Source organism: Oncorhynchus nerka, linkage group LG1, assembly GCF_034236695.1.
Source record: "Oncorhynchus nerka isolate Pitt River linkage group LG1, Oner_Uvic_2.0, whole genome shotgun sequence".
Classification (NCBI taxonomy): domain Eukaryota; kingdom Metazoa; phylum Chordata; class Actinopteri; order Salmoniformes; family Salmonidae; genus Oncorhynchus; species Oncorhynchus nerka.
This window is the reverse complement of record NC_088396.1, coordinates 39,228,064-39,245,932: the sequence shown is the minus strand read 5'-3', so window position 1 is coordinate 39,245,932 and position 17,869 is coordinate 39,228,064. Positions and strand designations below refer to the sequence as shown.

At 46.3% G+C, this 17,869-nt stretch overlaps 1 protein-coding gene across 5 annotated transcripts in view; it reads left to right on the top strand.

The window, feature by feature from the left end:
• The window catches only part of LOC115130065 (semaphorin-5B-like), a 326,138-nt gene that overhangs the window by 111,324 nt on the left and 196,945 nt on the right, over window positions 1–17,869 (top strand). For all 5 annotated transcript variants that reach the window (XM_065018604.1, XM_065018613.1, XM_065018596.1 and 2 more), the window contains exon 4: window positions 15,753–15,852. In XM_065018604.1, the coding sequence (XP_064874676.1) occupies window positions 15,753–15,852 (100 nt within the window). The remainder of the gene's footprint in view (window positions 1–15,752; window positions 15,853–17,869) is intronic.

Below are 17,869 nucleotides of genomic sequence, written 5' to 3'. Positions count from 1 at the left end.
ACTACACCATGGTCAGACTCAGGGTTGATTCACTACACCATGGTCAGACTCAGGTTTGATTCACTACACCATGGTCAGACTCAGAGTTGATTCACTACACCATGGTCAGACTCAGGATGATTCACTACACCATGGCCAGACTCAGGATTGATTCACTACACCATGGTCAGACTCAGGATGATCTACTACACCACCCAGACCAGTCAGACTCAGGTTTGATTCAATACACCATGGTCAGACTCAGGTTTGATTCACTACACCATGGTCAGACTCAGGAGTGATTCACTACACCATGGTCAGACTCAGGGTTGATTCACTACACCATGGTCAGACTCAAGATTGATTCAAACCACTGTGCAGCATGGCCCTGTTGTCCATCCTGACCACAACTCCACCCACTGAGAAAATTGCAACTATTACAAGTTGGTTATTACCATGGTGTTACCATGGTAATGGAAAGCAACAAGCTGCATTCGACTACTATGGGTCCATATGTGGGTTGATATGGAAGAGGAGGCATTTTAGATTGCACATTTTCCTCTCAGAGGAATCTGCACTCTTAATAAAGCCAGGTCACCTGCTTCATAATATCAGTGAACCAAGTTGTAAAGCCATCGTCCCTCTCTTCCTCCTTCCTCTTCTCCCTCTCCTCTCCTGTCCTGTCCTGTCATGTCCACTCTCCTCTCCTGTCCTGTCATGTCCTGTCCTGTCCTGTCCTGTCATCTCCTCTCCTCTCCTCTCCTCTCCTCTCCTCTCCTCTCTCTCCTCTCCTCTCCTGTCCTGTCCTGTCCTGTCCTGTCCTGTCCTGTCCTGTCCTGTCCTGTCCTGTCCTGTCCTGTCCACTCAACCCAAAGTTGTGGACAGTGGATTGTATAGTGTGCTTGGGCAGGATTATCTCGCTATCAGCTCTCGTCCGGATAATGACGCTGTCGTTTAAGCCGTGTCGCCGCCCAAAGGGCCTCTTGAGAGGGAGATAGAGAGAGGTGTTCTCTGTTCTCCAAGCCGATGATAACTGATAGAAATGGGAGGTGTGAATGTTTAAGGCCCCAGTGTGTGAATTTATTGGTCCTGATTGTCCTGTGGTATCAGAGGCTGGCGGTGGATGGATCCATCAGTTACTGTGTTGAATGTTTCTCCATCTCTTTAGTTCTCCTCAGAATGTCGATTAGCAGGTTGCTAGCGGGGATTCTGCTGTGGTTAACAGTCTACTAGCGGGGATGCTACTGTGGTTAAAAGGCTGCTAGTAGGTATGCTGCTGTGGTTAACAGGCTGCTAGTGGGGATGCTGCTGTGGTTAACAGGCTGCTAGTAGGGATGCTGCTGTGGTTAACAGGCTGCTAGTAGGGATGCTGCTGGGCCTGCATATCACAAGGAGGAAGGAGGAAATGGAGGAGGAAATAGATGTATGGAGGGGGAAAAGTTTGGGCTTTATTGACACTTTGGTTGAGTTGAAGGTAGTGGGAGCTACCTCTCTCTCTCTCTCTCTCTACACCCACCACCACTACCACCACACACACACACCCTCTCCCTGCCAAATTGCTCGCTGCCCTGGATGTTTTCAGAGAAGATACCTCCTTTCAAGTTTCTGCCTGGCTGGCTGCTTGGCCTACCGATTACCCCTCTGGTCCTGAGTGTGTCCTCCTAGACCTGTGTGTGTTGTCAGTTCAGTCCAGCCCTCTCTCTCCCCCCTCTGCAGTGGCTCCGACAGACACTGTGTCCCTTTTCTCCATTATCCCTGCTCATTCTAGAGGAGGGATGTGCTTCACTGAGGCATAGCAGCCCTCTATTCTCCAGCAACCCCCCCCCCCCCACACACACACACCAAAACAAACCACATGAAAATCCAAGGGAAATCCACCAAGCAAGGGGAAGAGAGGAGAAGAGGGGGAGACAAAACAAAATAACGTTTTTTGGGGGGGGAATTTTGGATAAGCTGAAGCAATCTGCTGTGTCTGATAAAATCCTGGGGGCTCTGGAGAGAGTGAGGGAGGGGAGGGAGAGAAAGAGAGGGAGGGAGAGAAGGAGGGAGGAGAGAGAGAATAGGAGATGGGGAGAGAGAGAATGAGAATGGAAGATCATCTGGCAGAGCAGGAAGCATCTGATTCCTTCAGGATTAAACTTTGTCTGGGACATTTGGATCATTGTTATTTCATGCAACAGATGCTGCAGCTTTCCTGATACACCACGGTTCATTGAATCTGTCCAAAGGGATGCTTTCTCAGTCCTACCATGTTAGTAGCCATGATAATAGTACTTAGTACTGTATGTGGTTAAAAGGTCCATTCATTCAATCAGATATACATTGGTGAAATACAGTAGAATTTGCATAAACAAGGCCCTGCCATCTAACCCTTATATTGTCTACACGGTAGCTATTTCACACATTTGAGTCTGTGATGACAGACAGGTGCCTTCAACACAATATGTGTAATTCATAACTCATTTGCTAGTTAGCCCCTGAGGGGAGCAATCAACACCACGCTCAATTAAAATACTAATGAGAAAAAGCATTGTTGATATTTGTTTTCTGTTCTAACAAGAATGTACTGTAATTAAGTAAACAGTTCTACCCCCAGAAGCCAAACTATTTACATTTTAGTCATTTAGAAGACGCTCTTAAATAGAGCGACTTACAGGAGCAATTAGACTCAAGTGCCTTGCTCAAGGGCACATCGGCAGATTTTCACCTAGTCGGCTCGGGGATTAGAACCAGCGACCTTTCGGTTACTGGTCTAACGCTCTTAAATGCTAGGCTCTCTGTTGCCCCTAAACTATAACATAAGATTCCAAACGTTAAATAAAGTTTCAAATCAAATCAAACTTTGTCACATGTGCCGAATACAATAAGTGTAGACCTTACCGTGAAATTCTTACTTACAAGCCCTTAACCAACAGTGCAGTTCAAGAGTTAAGAAAATATGTACCAAATAGACTAAAGTAAAAAAATAAAAATAACAAGGCTATATACAGGGGGTACCGGCACCGAGTCAGTGTGGAGGCTATATACAGGGGGTACTGGTACCGAGTCAGTGTGCGGGGGCTACAGGTTAGTTGAGGTCATTTGTACATGTAGATTGGGGTGAAGTGAATATGCATAGATAATAAACAGCGAGTAGCAGCAGTGTACAAAAGGGAGGGGGGTGGTCAATGTAAATAGTCTGTGACAATTTTATTAATTGTTCAGCAGTCTTATGGCTTGGGGGTAAAAGCTGTTGAGGAGCCTTTTGGTCCTAGACTTGGCGCTCCAGTACAGCTTGCCGTGCGGTAGCAGAGAAAACAGTCCGACTAGAGTCTCTGACAATTTTATGGGCTTTCCTCTGACACTGCCTATTATATAGGTCCTGGATGGCAGGAAGCTGGGACCCAGTGATGTACTGGGCCGTACGCACTACCTTCTGTAGCGCCTTATGTTCAGATGCCGAGCAGTTGCCATACCAGGCGGTGATGCAACTGGTCAGGATGCTCTCGATGGTGCAGCTGTACAACCTTTTGAGGATCTGGGGACCCATGCCAAATCTTTTCAGTCTCTTGAGGGGAAAAGGTTTTGTCATGCCCTCTTCACGACTGTCTTAGTATGTTTGGACCATGATAGCTCATTGTTGATGTGGACACCAAGGAACTTGAAAAACGTGTGACCCGCTCCACTACAGCCCTGTCGATGTTAATGGGGGCCTGCTCGGCCCGCCTTTTCCTGTGGTCCACGATCAGCTCCTTTGTCTTGCTCACATTGAGGGAGAGGTTGTTGTCCTGACACCACACTGCCAGTTCTCCTCCCTATAGGCCGTCTCATCGTTGTCGGTGATCAGGCCTACCACTGTTGTGTCGTCAGCAAACGTAATGGCAGTGTTGGAGTCGTGTTTGGCCACTCAGCCGTGGGTGAACAGGGAGTACAGGAGGGTACTAAGTACTCACCCCTGAGGGGCCCCAGTGTTAAGGATCAGTGTGGTAGACGTGTTGTTTCCTACTCTTACCACCTGGGGGCGGCCCGTCAGGAAGTCCAGGATCCAGTTGCTGAGGGAGGTGTTTAGTCCCAGAGTCCTTAGCTTAGTGATGAACTTCGTGGGCACTATGGTGTTGAACACTGAGCTGTAGTCAATGAACAGCATTCTCACACAGGTGTTGCTTTTGTCCAGGTGGGAAAGGGCAGTGTGGAGTGTTATTGAGAGTGCGCAATCTGTGGATCTGTTGGGGTGGTATGTGAATTGGAGTGGGTCTAGGGTGTCCGGGAGGATGCTGTTGATGTGAGCCATGACCAGCCTTTCAAAGCACTTCATGGCTACCAACATGAGTGGTACGGGGCAGTAATCATTTAGGCAGGTTACCTTCGCTTCCTTGGGCACAGGGACTATGGTGGTCTGCTTGAAAAATATAGGTATTACAGACTCGGTCAGGGAGAGGTTGAAAATGTCAGTGAAGATACTGGACAGTTGGTCCACGCATGCTTTGAGTACACGTCCTGGTAATCCGTCTGGCCCAGCGGCTTTGTGAATGTTGACAAATGTCTGGTAGGCTCGCATCACTGGGCAGCTCGCGTCTGGGTCTCCCTTTGTAGTCCGTAATAGTTTTCAAGCCCTGCCACATCCGTCAGAGCCGGTGTAGTAGGATTCAATCTTAATCCTGTATTGACGCTTTGCTTGTTTGATGGTTCGTCTGAGGGCATAGCAGGATTTATTATAAGCGTCCGGATTAGTCTCCTGCTTCTTGAAAGCGGCAGCTCTAGCCTTTAGCTCGATGCAGATGTTGCTTGTAATCCATGGCTTCTGGTTGGGATATTGATGTACGGTCACTGTGGGGACAATGTTGACGATGCATTTATTGATGAAGCCTTTTGGACTCCAAGGTTATCGGACCGACCCCTAGGTCAACTGCCAGTGGTTTGTTATGTTTTGTTTTGCATTTAGGGATTTAAACATCAACAAACGGCATTAACTAACTGACGAGGCCTGAGCAGAACTGAGAGAAAACCTCCTCATCTCTCTCTCATTCTAATTAAACTGGGGTGATTTGATTTGAATCCTGAAAAGATGAGTTGTCTATAATCTCCTATTATATATTCATTAAAAAGCTTTGCACTCTGTTCTGCTACAGGGCCCTACCAGGTCCTTTCTTTCTGAAGGATATCTGGGGTCACACTAACATAACAGCCATCATAGAGTAGACCTCCTTCACTAGATAGGACTAGTCATCAGGATCAACAAATTGCATGCCTCTTAAACTGTGTTTCCATCAGAGCCGTGATGCCCATCTGATAGTAGCCATCTCAACAAGCTACCCTAAACACTTTAGTGGAATAGGTAAAGAGAGATTGTGGTGGCAGAACGATGGTGTCTGTCTTTACCGTTGTTGTCCTGTTCACCTCGTTTTAGCGTACAAACGAAAGGAATTCTGTCAGATAGCATGAGATGATCAGATCTGGATTACTGTATGTGTGGCTGTGAGTTTGTGTTTCTTTTCCCTCAACGGTCTGTCTTCTAATTTGGTGGGCTTTGGCTGTGTAAAATCAGCATTACCAAACTGCCAAGTCCTCCTGTGAATAGCTAGTGTATTTGTGGCGAGACAGAGACACTACTTCTTATTTAATAGAGGCTTTCTCTGTAAGTCTTTTTTAATTCTGACAAGACGCGGATTTAAAGGTTATGATTTATGTCCCATCGAGTGTCTAAGGCACTGTCCAGAGGAGGGAGAGGACAGTGCTGACTAATGCATTCATCTGTCGCTCCGCAGATCAGTGAACAAACACAATAATCGCCCATCAACTGTAAATCCAGATATCACTGTAGAGGAGGGATTTCATTCCCCCCCCACCCAGGGGTTATCAACACCCTCCTACACTTTTAGAGCGTAAACTGCTCTCAACACTACTCACACTCTCTCCGAGCACGCCTGCAGGTACACACACAAGCGCAGGCACACACGCATGTAGCATGTACTACACTCCCCGTCTCTCCTCATGTTCAGCACGACATGACATACTCCCCCAGACATAGAGAAAGCATGCCAGGTAACACATGCTAGTTAGTTAGAGGACCCTGGAGAACCACTTCACTTAACCACACTCTGATATGGCTGTTGCAATGTGTGACTGTTTTGACAGTATTTAGGGAATGTGGTGTGTGAAGGTTGTTAAAGAGTCAGTGAACACCCTGATTGGCGTGTGTGTTTCGCAGATGAGACGTGTGTTTCGCAGATGAGACGTGTGTTTCCCCGATGAGACGTGTGTTTTGCAGATGAGACGTGTGTTTCGCAGATGAGACGTGTGTTTCGCGGATGAGACGTGTGTTTCGCGGATGAGACGTGTGTTTCCCCGATGAGACGTGTTTCCCCGATGAGACGTGTGTTTCGCAGATGAGACGTGTGTTTCGCGGATGAGACGTGTGTTTCGCGGATGAGACGTGTGTTTCCCCGATGAGACGTGTTTCCCCGATGAGACGTGTGTTTCGCAGATGAGACGTGTGTTTCGCAGATGAGATGTGTGTTTCCCCGATGAGATGTGTGTTTCCCCGATGAGACGCTGTACTGTAGATGTGGAAGCCTATTTCACCGCCCCCAAATCCGTAAGATGAATCTAAGATAACTCAAGTAATCTGTAATTAATTGTGATGTTTTTTTCTGAGGATATGTTAGTTGCCAATTTTACATCTAAGGTGATTGGTGCAGTATTTCTCAAGTAAAAAAATGCAGGACATGTTGTCTTATGTAAACAAAGTGGGAGCTGCTGGACAGGTCTGTCTCACTGTCTATGCTATTGGATAGAGAGCTATCACCGCAGCTGTTCACCCCATGTTAGTGGGCAAATGGATCAAATCAAAACACATCCTTCATTTACCCGTTGTGACGCAAGGATGTTCCAAACTCAGTTTCAGATGAGACCAAAATATGCCTATTTACACTTTGTAGTTAATTGTGACACTGGAATAACGGACTCAATGCCACATAAGCTGTTTTCAAAGGGATTTGTTGCTTTTTAAAGGCAGTAGCTCTTTAAATAGCCAAGAGGCAAGATGCAAGACAAGCCCTTAAGCTCTGCTCTTATCTGTTCTGACTATAAGAAGATATACTGTACAGTACAAATTCTCTGTTGCTCTCTGCACACCCCCACCTGTATAACCATGTTTCATCTAACACAGTTTAGGAGGTGTTTGCATGTGAGAAAAATGTACGTTTTTCTGCCAACTTTATCACACCGACACCTGTTTCCCTCCTTTTCTTTATGCCTGAAAGATATTGCCGGTATCAAAGCCAAAACTTTTATTTCCGCCAAACAACCCATTAATGATTTCGGTAAAGTTTTGCCAACAGCTTAGTATGAAATGTACTATGCTCTTAAACGTGTGATGGTTGCTAGTCAGCACCTGTTAACCATACTCCTCCTGCCAGCTCTAACCTTTGCGAGGCATGTCACTGCACTGTTTTCTAAACCACAACTAGATGGATCCAGAAATAAAAAGCATGGGCTTGGGCTTTGTTTCAAAATATAACTTTGTTATATGACAGCGTTCTATATGTTTCCATGACACAAGTTGTGTGGGAGAAATATTTGTTGCGTTTTAATATTCCATCATATTCATCCGGGCAGGTGTGTCTTGCCTGTTTAATTAACAAAATAACAAGCTATTGATTTCATTTGGATTGCGCAGCCATGGCTGCACAGACCCATAACATAGGCCTAATTAAACTCAAAATATGATATTCTATTCTTTTGAAAGTATGTTATATTAGTCTTATGTTACTTAGGACCTAACATGGCGTAATAATGGATTTATTTTTCAAGGTGCACCCAAATGCACACCACAACTTCCACTTCCACTATATGTGTGTTAGAGTGTGTCTCCTAGCACTCAGTTATCTGCTTGGTACTGGCTGGAGGATGAGGAAAACCACCAGGCAGCCACATCCTACACTATGATTACTCTGCTATCAACTCATTATGTTTTAATAATCCATCCCTATGTTTACTCTGCTATCGTCTCATTATGTCTTAATAATCCATCCCAATCAAAAATGAAATCTAGAATCGGCTTTCTATTTCACAACAAAGCCTCCTTCACTCTCACAATTTAGTTTTACTTGCATTTAAGAGCAGTTGGAGGCCACGGAAGGAGAGTTGTATGGCATTGAAGCTCATCTGTAGGTTAGTTCTTCTTCTTATGGGCACCGTTCCACCTGGCCAACATCCGGTGAATTTGAGAAATTCAAACGCAGAATTATAAATATTTAACTTTCATAAAATCACAATTGTAATACATCAAAATAAAGCTTAACTTCTTGTTAACCCAGCTGCTGTGTCAGATTTCAAAAAGGCTTTACTGCGAAAGCAAACCATGCGATTATCTGAGGACAGCCCCCTGCTTACAAAAGCATGAAAAACATATTTCAACCAGGCAGGTGTGCCACGAAAGTCAGAAATAGCGATATAATAAATGCCTTGCCTTTGATCTTCTGTTGGCACTCCAAAAGGTCCCAGATACATCACAAATAGTCATTTTGTTTGATAATGTCCTTCTTTATATCCATAAAAACTCAGTTTAGCTGGCACGCTTCAGTCAATAATCCACCCAGTTTCCCAACATCAAAATGCATACAAAATGAATCCCAAACGTTACTAATAAACTTTTCCAAACAAGTCAAACAATGTTTTTAATCAAACCTTAGGTACCCTAATAAGTAAATAAACGATACAATTTAAGACTGAGAATCGTTATTGTCTTTACCGGAGAAAAATACCAAAGAACGCGCTCTCTTCCATGCGCTTGGAAACACTACAGCCAAATTGGGAACCACCTATTACAACTACAATTTCTGGCTCATTTTTCCAAAAACCAGCATGAAACTCTTTCTAAAGACTGTTGACATCTAGTGGAAGCCATAGGAACTATAATCTGGGAGGATTTAGCCTTATAATAAAAGTGACAGCCATTGAAAACAGTGGTAGGCTGAACTTTTTTGGGGGATGGTTTGTCCTCGGGGTTTCGCCTGCCATATCAGTTCTGTTACACTCAAAGACATAATTTGAACAGTGCTATAAACTTTTGAGTGTTTTCTATCCAAAAATGATATGCATATCCTAGCTTCTGGGCCTGAGTAAGAGGCAGTTTACTTTGGGCACGCTTTTCATCCGGACGTGAAAATACTGCCCCCTACCCAAGAGAGGTTAACACAGTGTCCAAAGAAGGGCCAGAGGTATACAGAATGGTGTCATCTGCGTAAAGGTGGATCAAAGAATCACCAGCAGCAAGAGCGACATCATTGATGTATTCAGAGAAGAGAGTCGGCCCGAGAATTGAACCCTGTGGCACCCCCATAGAGACTGCCAGAGGTCCGGACAACAGGCCGTCCGATTTGACACACTGAACTCTGTCAGAGAAGTAGTTGGTGAACCAAGCGAGGCAATCATTTGAGAAACCAAGGCAATTGAGTCTGCCAATAAGAATGTTGTGATTGACAGAGTCGAAAGCCTTAGCCAGGTTGATGATTACGGCTGCACAGTAATGTCTCTTATCGATGGCGGTTATGATATCGTTTAGGACCTTGAGCGTGGCTGAGGTGCACCCATGACCAGCTCTGAAACCAGATAGCGGAGTGGGATTCGAAATGGTCGGTAATCTGTTTGTTAACTTAGCTTTCGAAGACCTTAGATAGGCAGGGTAGAATCGATATAAGTCTGAAGCAGTTTGGGTCTAGAGTGTCTCCCCCTTTGACGAGGGGGATGACCGCGGCAGCGTTCCAATCTAGGGGAATCTCAGACGATACAAAAGAGAGGTTGACCAGGCTAGTAATAGGGGTTGCAACAATTTTGGCAGATCATTTTAGAAAGAGAGGGTCCAGATTGTCTAGCCCGGCTGATTTGTAGGGGTCCAGATTTTGCAGCTCTTTCACTTTTGTATACGTGTTTGTTTTGGGCTTCGTGACTTTCATAACATTTTGTATTTTTGGGTGGAGTATTAATCCCCCCTATTATTTATTCCTGGGCCTGTCTCCAATCATTTATACAACGTGACAGAATAACCAATCCTACACGGAGACAGAATAACCGACCCTAAATGGAGACTGCGGAATGGCCCGTCCAACGCAACTTCGGCAGCTGAAACTGGCCCGTCCGACGCGGCTGCTGCAACTGGCCCATCCAACGCATCTTCGGCAACTGGCCCGTCCGACGCAACTACGGCAGCAGCAACTGGTCTGTCCGACGCAACTGGCCCTGACCGACCCGCACCGTCGCAACTTTGGCAGCTGCAACTGGCCCGTCCGACGCGGATGCAACTTCGGCAACTGGCCCGTCCAATGACGCAACTTTGGCAGCTGCAACTGGCCCTGACCTTACCTCGTTCCTGTGGTCCTCGAGGCCGGTGTATTCCCGCTGCTGGTGCAGTGCGACACGGGAGGGGTACGGCCGAGAGGAGCATTGCTGGGTTCCTGGACTGGACAACGGGACTGGTCTCGTCCCGTGTTTTGTTATTACTGGTCTCGTCCCGTGTTTTGTTATTACTGGTCTCGTCCCGTGTTTTATTATTACGGGTCTCGTCCCGTGTTTTGTTATTACGGTCTCGTCCCGTGTATTGTTATTACGGGTCTCGTCCCGTGTATTGTTATTACGGGTCTCGTCCCGTGTATTGTTATTACGGGTTTCGTTGTTATTACCTCGTGTATTGTTATTACGGGTCTCGTCCCGTGTATTGTTATTACGGGTCTCGTCCCGTGTATTGTTATTACGGGTCTCGTCCCGTGTATTGTTATTACGGGTCTCGGGTCGTCCGTGTATTGTTATTGGGTCTCGTTATTGGGTCTCGTCCCCGTATTGTTATTACGGGTCTCGTCCCGTGTATTGTTATTGTTATTACGGGTCTCGTCCCGTGTATTGTTATTCTCGTCCCGTGTATTGTTACTCGGGGTCTCGTCCCGTGTATTGTTATTACGGGTCTCGTCCCGTGTATTGTTATTACGGGTCTCGTCCCGTGTATTGTTATTACGGTCTCGTCCCGTGTGTTGTTATTACGGGTCTCGTCCCGTGTATTGTTATTACGGATCTCGTCCCGTGTATTGTTATTACGGTCTCGTCCCGTGTATTGTTATTACGGGTCTCGTTCGGGTCTCGTGTATTGTTATTACGGGTCTCGTCCGTGTATTGTTATTACGGGTCTCGTCCCGTGTATTGTATTCTCGTCCGTGTATTGTTATTACGGGTCTCGTCCCGTGTATTGTTGGCTACGGGTCTCGTCCGTGTATTGTTATTACGGGTCTCGTCCCGTGTATTGTTATTACGGGTCTCGTCCCGTGTATTGTTATTACGGGTTTCGTCCCGTGTATTGTTATTACGGGTCTCGTCCGTGTATTGTTATTATGGGTCTCGTCCCCATGTATTGTTATTACGGAATTACTACGCCTGTCTCCAATCATTTATACAACGTGACAGAGGTGTGTACTTTTGTTTCAAAGTAGATTTGTTTAAGATGACCAAAAACACTGTCACCCTAATTTAGCCCACTGCAGTAAAATGTTAAAATATCAGGAGAGATAAATCATGCATTGAGCTTTTTGTTATTTTAATAATTTTTGTTCAAATTCAAGCATTCACTTCTTAAAATGGTAAATGCATTTTTTTATGCAGTAAACAAACTGAAGATGTCCAAAGGTTGTCTTTGCAGGGGGCAAAAATAAATAAATACAATTATTCTGGGAATAACAACAACAAAAAATGATGTCTAGGTTTTCTGTCATGTTATATGCTACTAAACTCACTGCAACGCTGAATCCAAGCAACCAACCACTTCAATATTGTGTTCTACACATAAAATTAACAAATCCCATTCACTTTACAATATCTCATGTGGTGAAATCCATTTAGCAAACCCACGCGCAGATCACATGGAGATCAGCTGAGCACTTTCTGGACCCGCCACTCTATAAGGTGCATTGTGTGACTTCCTGTGACTCTGCCGAGAGAAATTGTTTTTGATTTGACCATACAAACCATACAAACGCTCCACACCGCGTGGCCGCGGCCACTCTAATCTGGTGGTCCCAGCGCGCACGACCCACGTGGAGTTCCAGGTCTCCGGTAGCCTCTGGAACTGCCGATCTGCGGCCAACAAGGCAGAGTTCATCTCAGCCTATGTCTCCCTCCAGTCCCTCGACTTCTTGGCACTGACGGAAACATGGATCACCACAGATAACACTGCTACTCCTACTGCTCTCTCTTCGTCCGCCCACGTGTTCTCGCACACCCGGTCAGAGCTTCTGGTTGTTGCTGTTATTTTTATAATTGGTCAGGGGTGGTGGCACCGGGATCCTCATCTCTCCCAAGTGGTCATTCTCTCTTTCTCCCCTTACCCATCTGTCTATCGCCTCCTTTGAATTCCATGCTGTCACAGTTACCAGCCCTTTCAAGCTTAACATCCTTATCATTTATCGCCCTCCAGGTTCCCTCGGAGAGTTCATCAATGAGCTTGATGCCTTGATAAGCTCCTTTCCTGAGGATGGCTCACCTCTCACAGTTCTGGGCGACTTTAACCTCCCCACGTCTACCTTTGACTCATTCCTCTCTGCCTCCTTCTTTCCACTCCTCTCCTCTTTTGACCTCACACTCTCACCTTCCCCCTCTACTCACAAGGCAGGCAATACGCTCGACCTCATCTTTACTAGATGCTGTTCTTCCACTAACCTCACTGCAACTCCCCTCCAAGTCTCCGACCACTACCTTGTATCCTTTTCCCTCTTTCTCTCATCCAACACTTCCCACACTGCCCCTACTCGGATGGTATCGCGCCGTCCCAATCTTCGCTCTCTCTCCCCCGCTACTCTCTCCTCTTCCATCCTATCATCTCTTCCCTCTGCTCAAACCTTCTCCAACCTATCTCCTGATTCTGCCTCCTCAACCCTCCTCTCCTCCCTTTCTGCATCCCTTGATTCTCTATGTCCCCTATCCTCCAGGCCGGCTCGGTCCTCCCCTCCTGCTCCGTGGCTCGACGACTCATTGCGAGCTCACAGAACAGGGCTCCGGGCAGCCGAGCGGAAATGGAGGAAAACTCGCCTCCCCTGCGGACCTGGCATCCTTTCACTCCCTCCTCTCTACATTTTCCTCTTCTGTCTCTGCTGCTAAAGCCACTTTCTACCACTCTAAAGTCCAAGCATCTGCCTCTAACCCTAGGAAGCTCTTTGCCACCTTCTCCTCCCTCCTGAATCCTCCTCCCCCTCCCCCTCCTCCCTCTCTGCAGATGACTTCGTCAACCATTTTGAAAAGAAGGTCGACGACATCCGATCCTCGTTTGCTAAGTCAAATGACACCGCTGGTTCTGCTCACACTGCCCTACCCTGTGCTCTGACCTCTTTCTCCCTCTCTCTCCAGATGAAATCTTGCGTCTTGTGACGGCCGGCCGCCCAACAACCTGCCCGCTTGACCCTATTCCCTCCTCTCTTCTCCAGACCATTTCCGGAGACCTTCTCCCTTACCTCACCTCGCTCATCAACTCATCCCTGACCGCTGGCTACGTCCCTTCTGTCTTCAAGAGAGCGAGAGTTGCACCCCTTCTGAAAAAACCTACACTCGATCCCTCCGATGTCAACAACTACAGACCAGTATCCCTTCTTTCTTTTCTCTCCAAAACTCTTGAACGTGCCGTCCTTGGCCAGCTCTCCCGCTATCTCTCTCAGAATGACCTTCTTGATCCAAATCAGTCAGGTTTCAAGACTAGTCATTCAACTGAGACTGCTCTTCTCTGTATCACGGAGGCCCTCCGCACTGCTAAAGCTAACTCTCTCTCCTCTGCTCTCATCCTTCTAGACCTATCGGCTGCCTTCGATACTGTGAACCATCAGATCCTCCTCTCCACCCTCTCCGAGTTGGGCATCTCCGGCGCGGCCCACGCTTGGATTGCGTCCTACCTGACAGGTCGCTCCTACCAGGTGGCGTGGCGAGAATCTGTCTCCTCACCACGCGCTCTCACCACTGGCGTCCCCCAGGGCTCTGTTCTAGGCCCTCTCCTATTCTCGCTATACACCAAGTCACTTGGCTCTGTCATAACCTCACATGGTCTCTCCTATCATTGCTATGCAGACGACACACAATTAATCTTCTCCTTTCCCCCTTCTGATGACCAGGTGGCGAATCGCATCTCTGCATGTCTGGCAGACATATCAGTGTGGATGACGGATCACCACCTCAAGCTGAACCTCGGCAAGACGGAGCTACTCTTCCTCCCGGGAAGGACTGCCCGTTCCATGATCTCGCCATCACGGTTGACAACTCCATTGTGTCCTCCTCCCAGAGCGCTAAGAACCTTGGCGTGATCCTGGACAACACCCTGTCGTTCTCAACTAACATCAAGGCGGTGGCCCGTTCTTGTAGGTTCATGCTCTACAACATCCGCAGAGTACGACCCTGCCTCACACAGGAAGCAGCGCAGGTCCTAATCCAGGCACTTGTCATCTCCCGTCTGGATTACTGCAACTCGCTGTTGGCTGGGCTCCCTGCCTGTGCCATTAAACCTCTACAACTCATCCAGAACGCCGCAGCCCGTCTGGTGTTCAACCTTCCCAAGTTCTCTCACGTCACCCCGCTCCTCCGCTCTCTCCACTGGCTTCCAGTTGAAGCTCGCATCCGCTACAAGACCATGGTGCTTGCCTACGGAGCTGTGAGGGGAACGGCACCTCAGTACCTCCAGGCTCTGATCAGGCCCTACACCCAAACAAGGGCACTGCGTTCATCCACCTCTGGCCTGCTCGCCTCCCTACCACTGAGGAAGTACAGTTCCCGCGCAGCCCAGTCAAAACTGTTCGCTGCTCTGGCCCCCCAATGGTGGAACAAACTCCCTCACGACGCCAGGACAGCGGAGTCAATCACCACCTTCCGGAGACACCTGAAACCCCACCTCTTTCAGGAATACCTAGGATAGGATAAAGTAATCCTTCTCACCCCCCCCCTTAAAAGATTTAGATGCACTATTGTAAAGTGGCTGTTCCACTGGATGTCTTAAGGTGAACGCACCAATTTGTAAGTCGCTCTTGATAAGAGCGTCTGCTAAATGACTTAAATGTAAAATGTAAATGATTTGTGAAGCGACTGTCAAATGTCTGAAGCAGTAGGCGCTGGGGAGTGTTTCGTGGAAGGGCTCTTTTTGACTGGTTGCGTTAGGCTCAGTAGGCTTGAGGTGGTCTTAGACAGCATTGTCCCTCTCTGCTGGATCCCACTGGGGTCTCGGCAGAGGGGGGTTACCAGTAGCTGGACACAATCACAATCTACCCACTCACTCCTTCGCTGCTGCAGGCCACAGCGTATAGGTCGTTTCTCACCGACAGACATGTTTGCACCTGTAAGACATCAGGTGAGGCTACTTCATACTTTCACATTATTGGCCAACTGAAAACATATGCAAAGGTGAAATTGGTGATAATGGGCTGTTTTTTTATGACAATATAGAGGATGCTACACTGTTTTGGACCTATAACAACACAAAATAGATCATGACAACCATATCAGAGCACAGGGTGATTCCAGTGTGTTTTCAGGACGTCTATCGTAACCCACTTCAATGTGAATTAGAAGTGTTCCGAATCTCTCTTATTAGTTTTTTTTTCAGAGACGTTACTCATGTTGCTGTCACCTTCAATTTAACTCGACTGAACAGGCTGCCCCAGGAGCCCAACAGAAGACATGTTACAATATAGTAGAGAAATATCCTTTGTAGTCCTTAACTTTACTTAAGTCTCGCTTTCGTTTTCACTCTCTATCCCTTGCACTCTTTTCTTCCTCTCCTTCAGCCCTGAGTCCTTGGATCTCTATTTTCTCCCACCCGGGCGTGAGAGACTACTCCCAACTGACCCTTGATCTGACCAGGAATGAGCTGATAGTGGGTGCAAGGTAAGAATGCATTCCTTCATTTATCTCTTGTTCATTTATCACTTAAGCAAAACACTCTGCCTGGCCCTGCACTTCGCTGCTGCTGAGAATTCCTCACTTTCTATCATAGACAATGTTGAAATAAATTAAAAAGTGGTAATCATGTTAAAGGGGGTCTGAACTTCCTGATTTAACTTTGGTTCAATTATCCTCATCAGGAAATGAGACTGAGAACCAGATTTGGGCCATGTTTTGATGTGGGTGTTCGAACATGAGAAGCGTTTGTACTTTCACTGTGCCAAAACAGCACACAGTTAGTCACTCACCCTTCCAGATAACTTGAAACAGTCTAACCAGGTCTTGTGTCTGGAGCTAGCCTAGACTAGCTAACAAGCTAGCCAACTTCTTTCTCCAATTAGCTTCAGCCGGTTGGTGTGGGACAGTGGCCAAGTTATTTTAGTTCTCATTAAATGCTTTCAATATTTGTACATGAATTTCTACAATTTTATAGTTGGTTTGAGATTTGTAACTCATTGAAGGTTGGAGCTATTGACTTTAAATTATTGTCATATGTACATTGTGTAATTTACTGATGATCTCTAACTAGCCCCATAGGGATATCAAATGTCAAACCAAATTTAAGCGAGTTAGCTACCGAAAGGTTGAACATACATATCGTTAAGATTGTAAGAAAATCCATACGTAAATTGTTAGATCATAAGAAAAGCCATGCGTGAAACGTAAAACATGACATTTCACCTGTGAACATACAAACACCATTTTCTGATTTATAGATGAACATTTTAGGCTTGAACAAATCTTGTTGCAATTCTGACGTACAATAATAACTTACAGAGTTTAGCAGTTTCATCTCAACAAAAAACATACACCAAACTGCCTGTGAGGAGTGCTAGGTGAACAAGCGTACCACAGTATAAGAACTGAAGTCAGGGAATCCCGGAAAGAGGTATCCTGCACGTTAAGTCTCCATTTTCTATTACTCCTCAGTTGAGTTTACTTCACATTTAGCTAGCTAATGCAATGGATTTGTTTGGCAGCATAAGTCTAGATAGCACTAGCTGTATTATGCCTACAACAGTGAAGTTTCAGTCCGCTAGGTGTAAAGCATGGGCATATATCTGGGTGACGTGGACATCCCCATGCATGCACCTTATCAAATATGACGGATTCAATACTGCACCATTCCGTTCTCTGGGCTCTGTCTGCAATCATAGCCAGTAGTATCTACCAGGAATAATTATCATAACCAATAGTATATAGAATGATTCGAGATGTTTGGTGAATCTATGAATTATGTATAACCACTGGAGTCACTCAAAATATATTTTTATTGGATATTTTATTAAATCCCTTAATCTTGCCAAAGCATATTCTGCATGAGCGCTTAATATGAATTTAAACTAATTTTTCATGATTTATATGAAACATATGGACTTTGAAATGAACAAGTGAGAGGTTAAATGTAGGTTAAGTCTGGCATAAGCTCATTCCCACACTAACAATACCTCTGTTGCAGTGGTCTTACTGTAGGCAGTCTCTGTATAGGCTGTTCCTTCCAGCGCGATACTGATGTCCAGTTGAAGAGCTTGTGATCTCCATGCAGCACCACAGCAACAAAGCCTCCTTCACTCACGCCGCCAAGTTTACCCTAGTAAAACTGACTATCCTACCGATCCTCGACTTCGGCGATGTCATCTACAAAATTGCTTCCAACACTCTACTCAGCAAACTGGATGCAGTCTATCACAGTGCCATCCGTTTTGTCACTAAAGCACCTTATACCACCCTCCACTGCGACTTGTATGCTCTAGTCGGCTGGCCCTCGCTACATATTCATCGCCAGACCCACTGGCTCCAGGTCATCTACAAGTCCATGCTAGGTAAAGCTTTGCCTTATCTCAGTTCACTGGTCACGATGGCAACACCCATCCGTAGCACGCGCTCCAGCAGGTGTATCTCATTGATCATCCCTAAAGCCAACACCTCATTTGGCCGCCTTTCGTTCCAGTACTCTGCT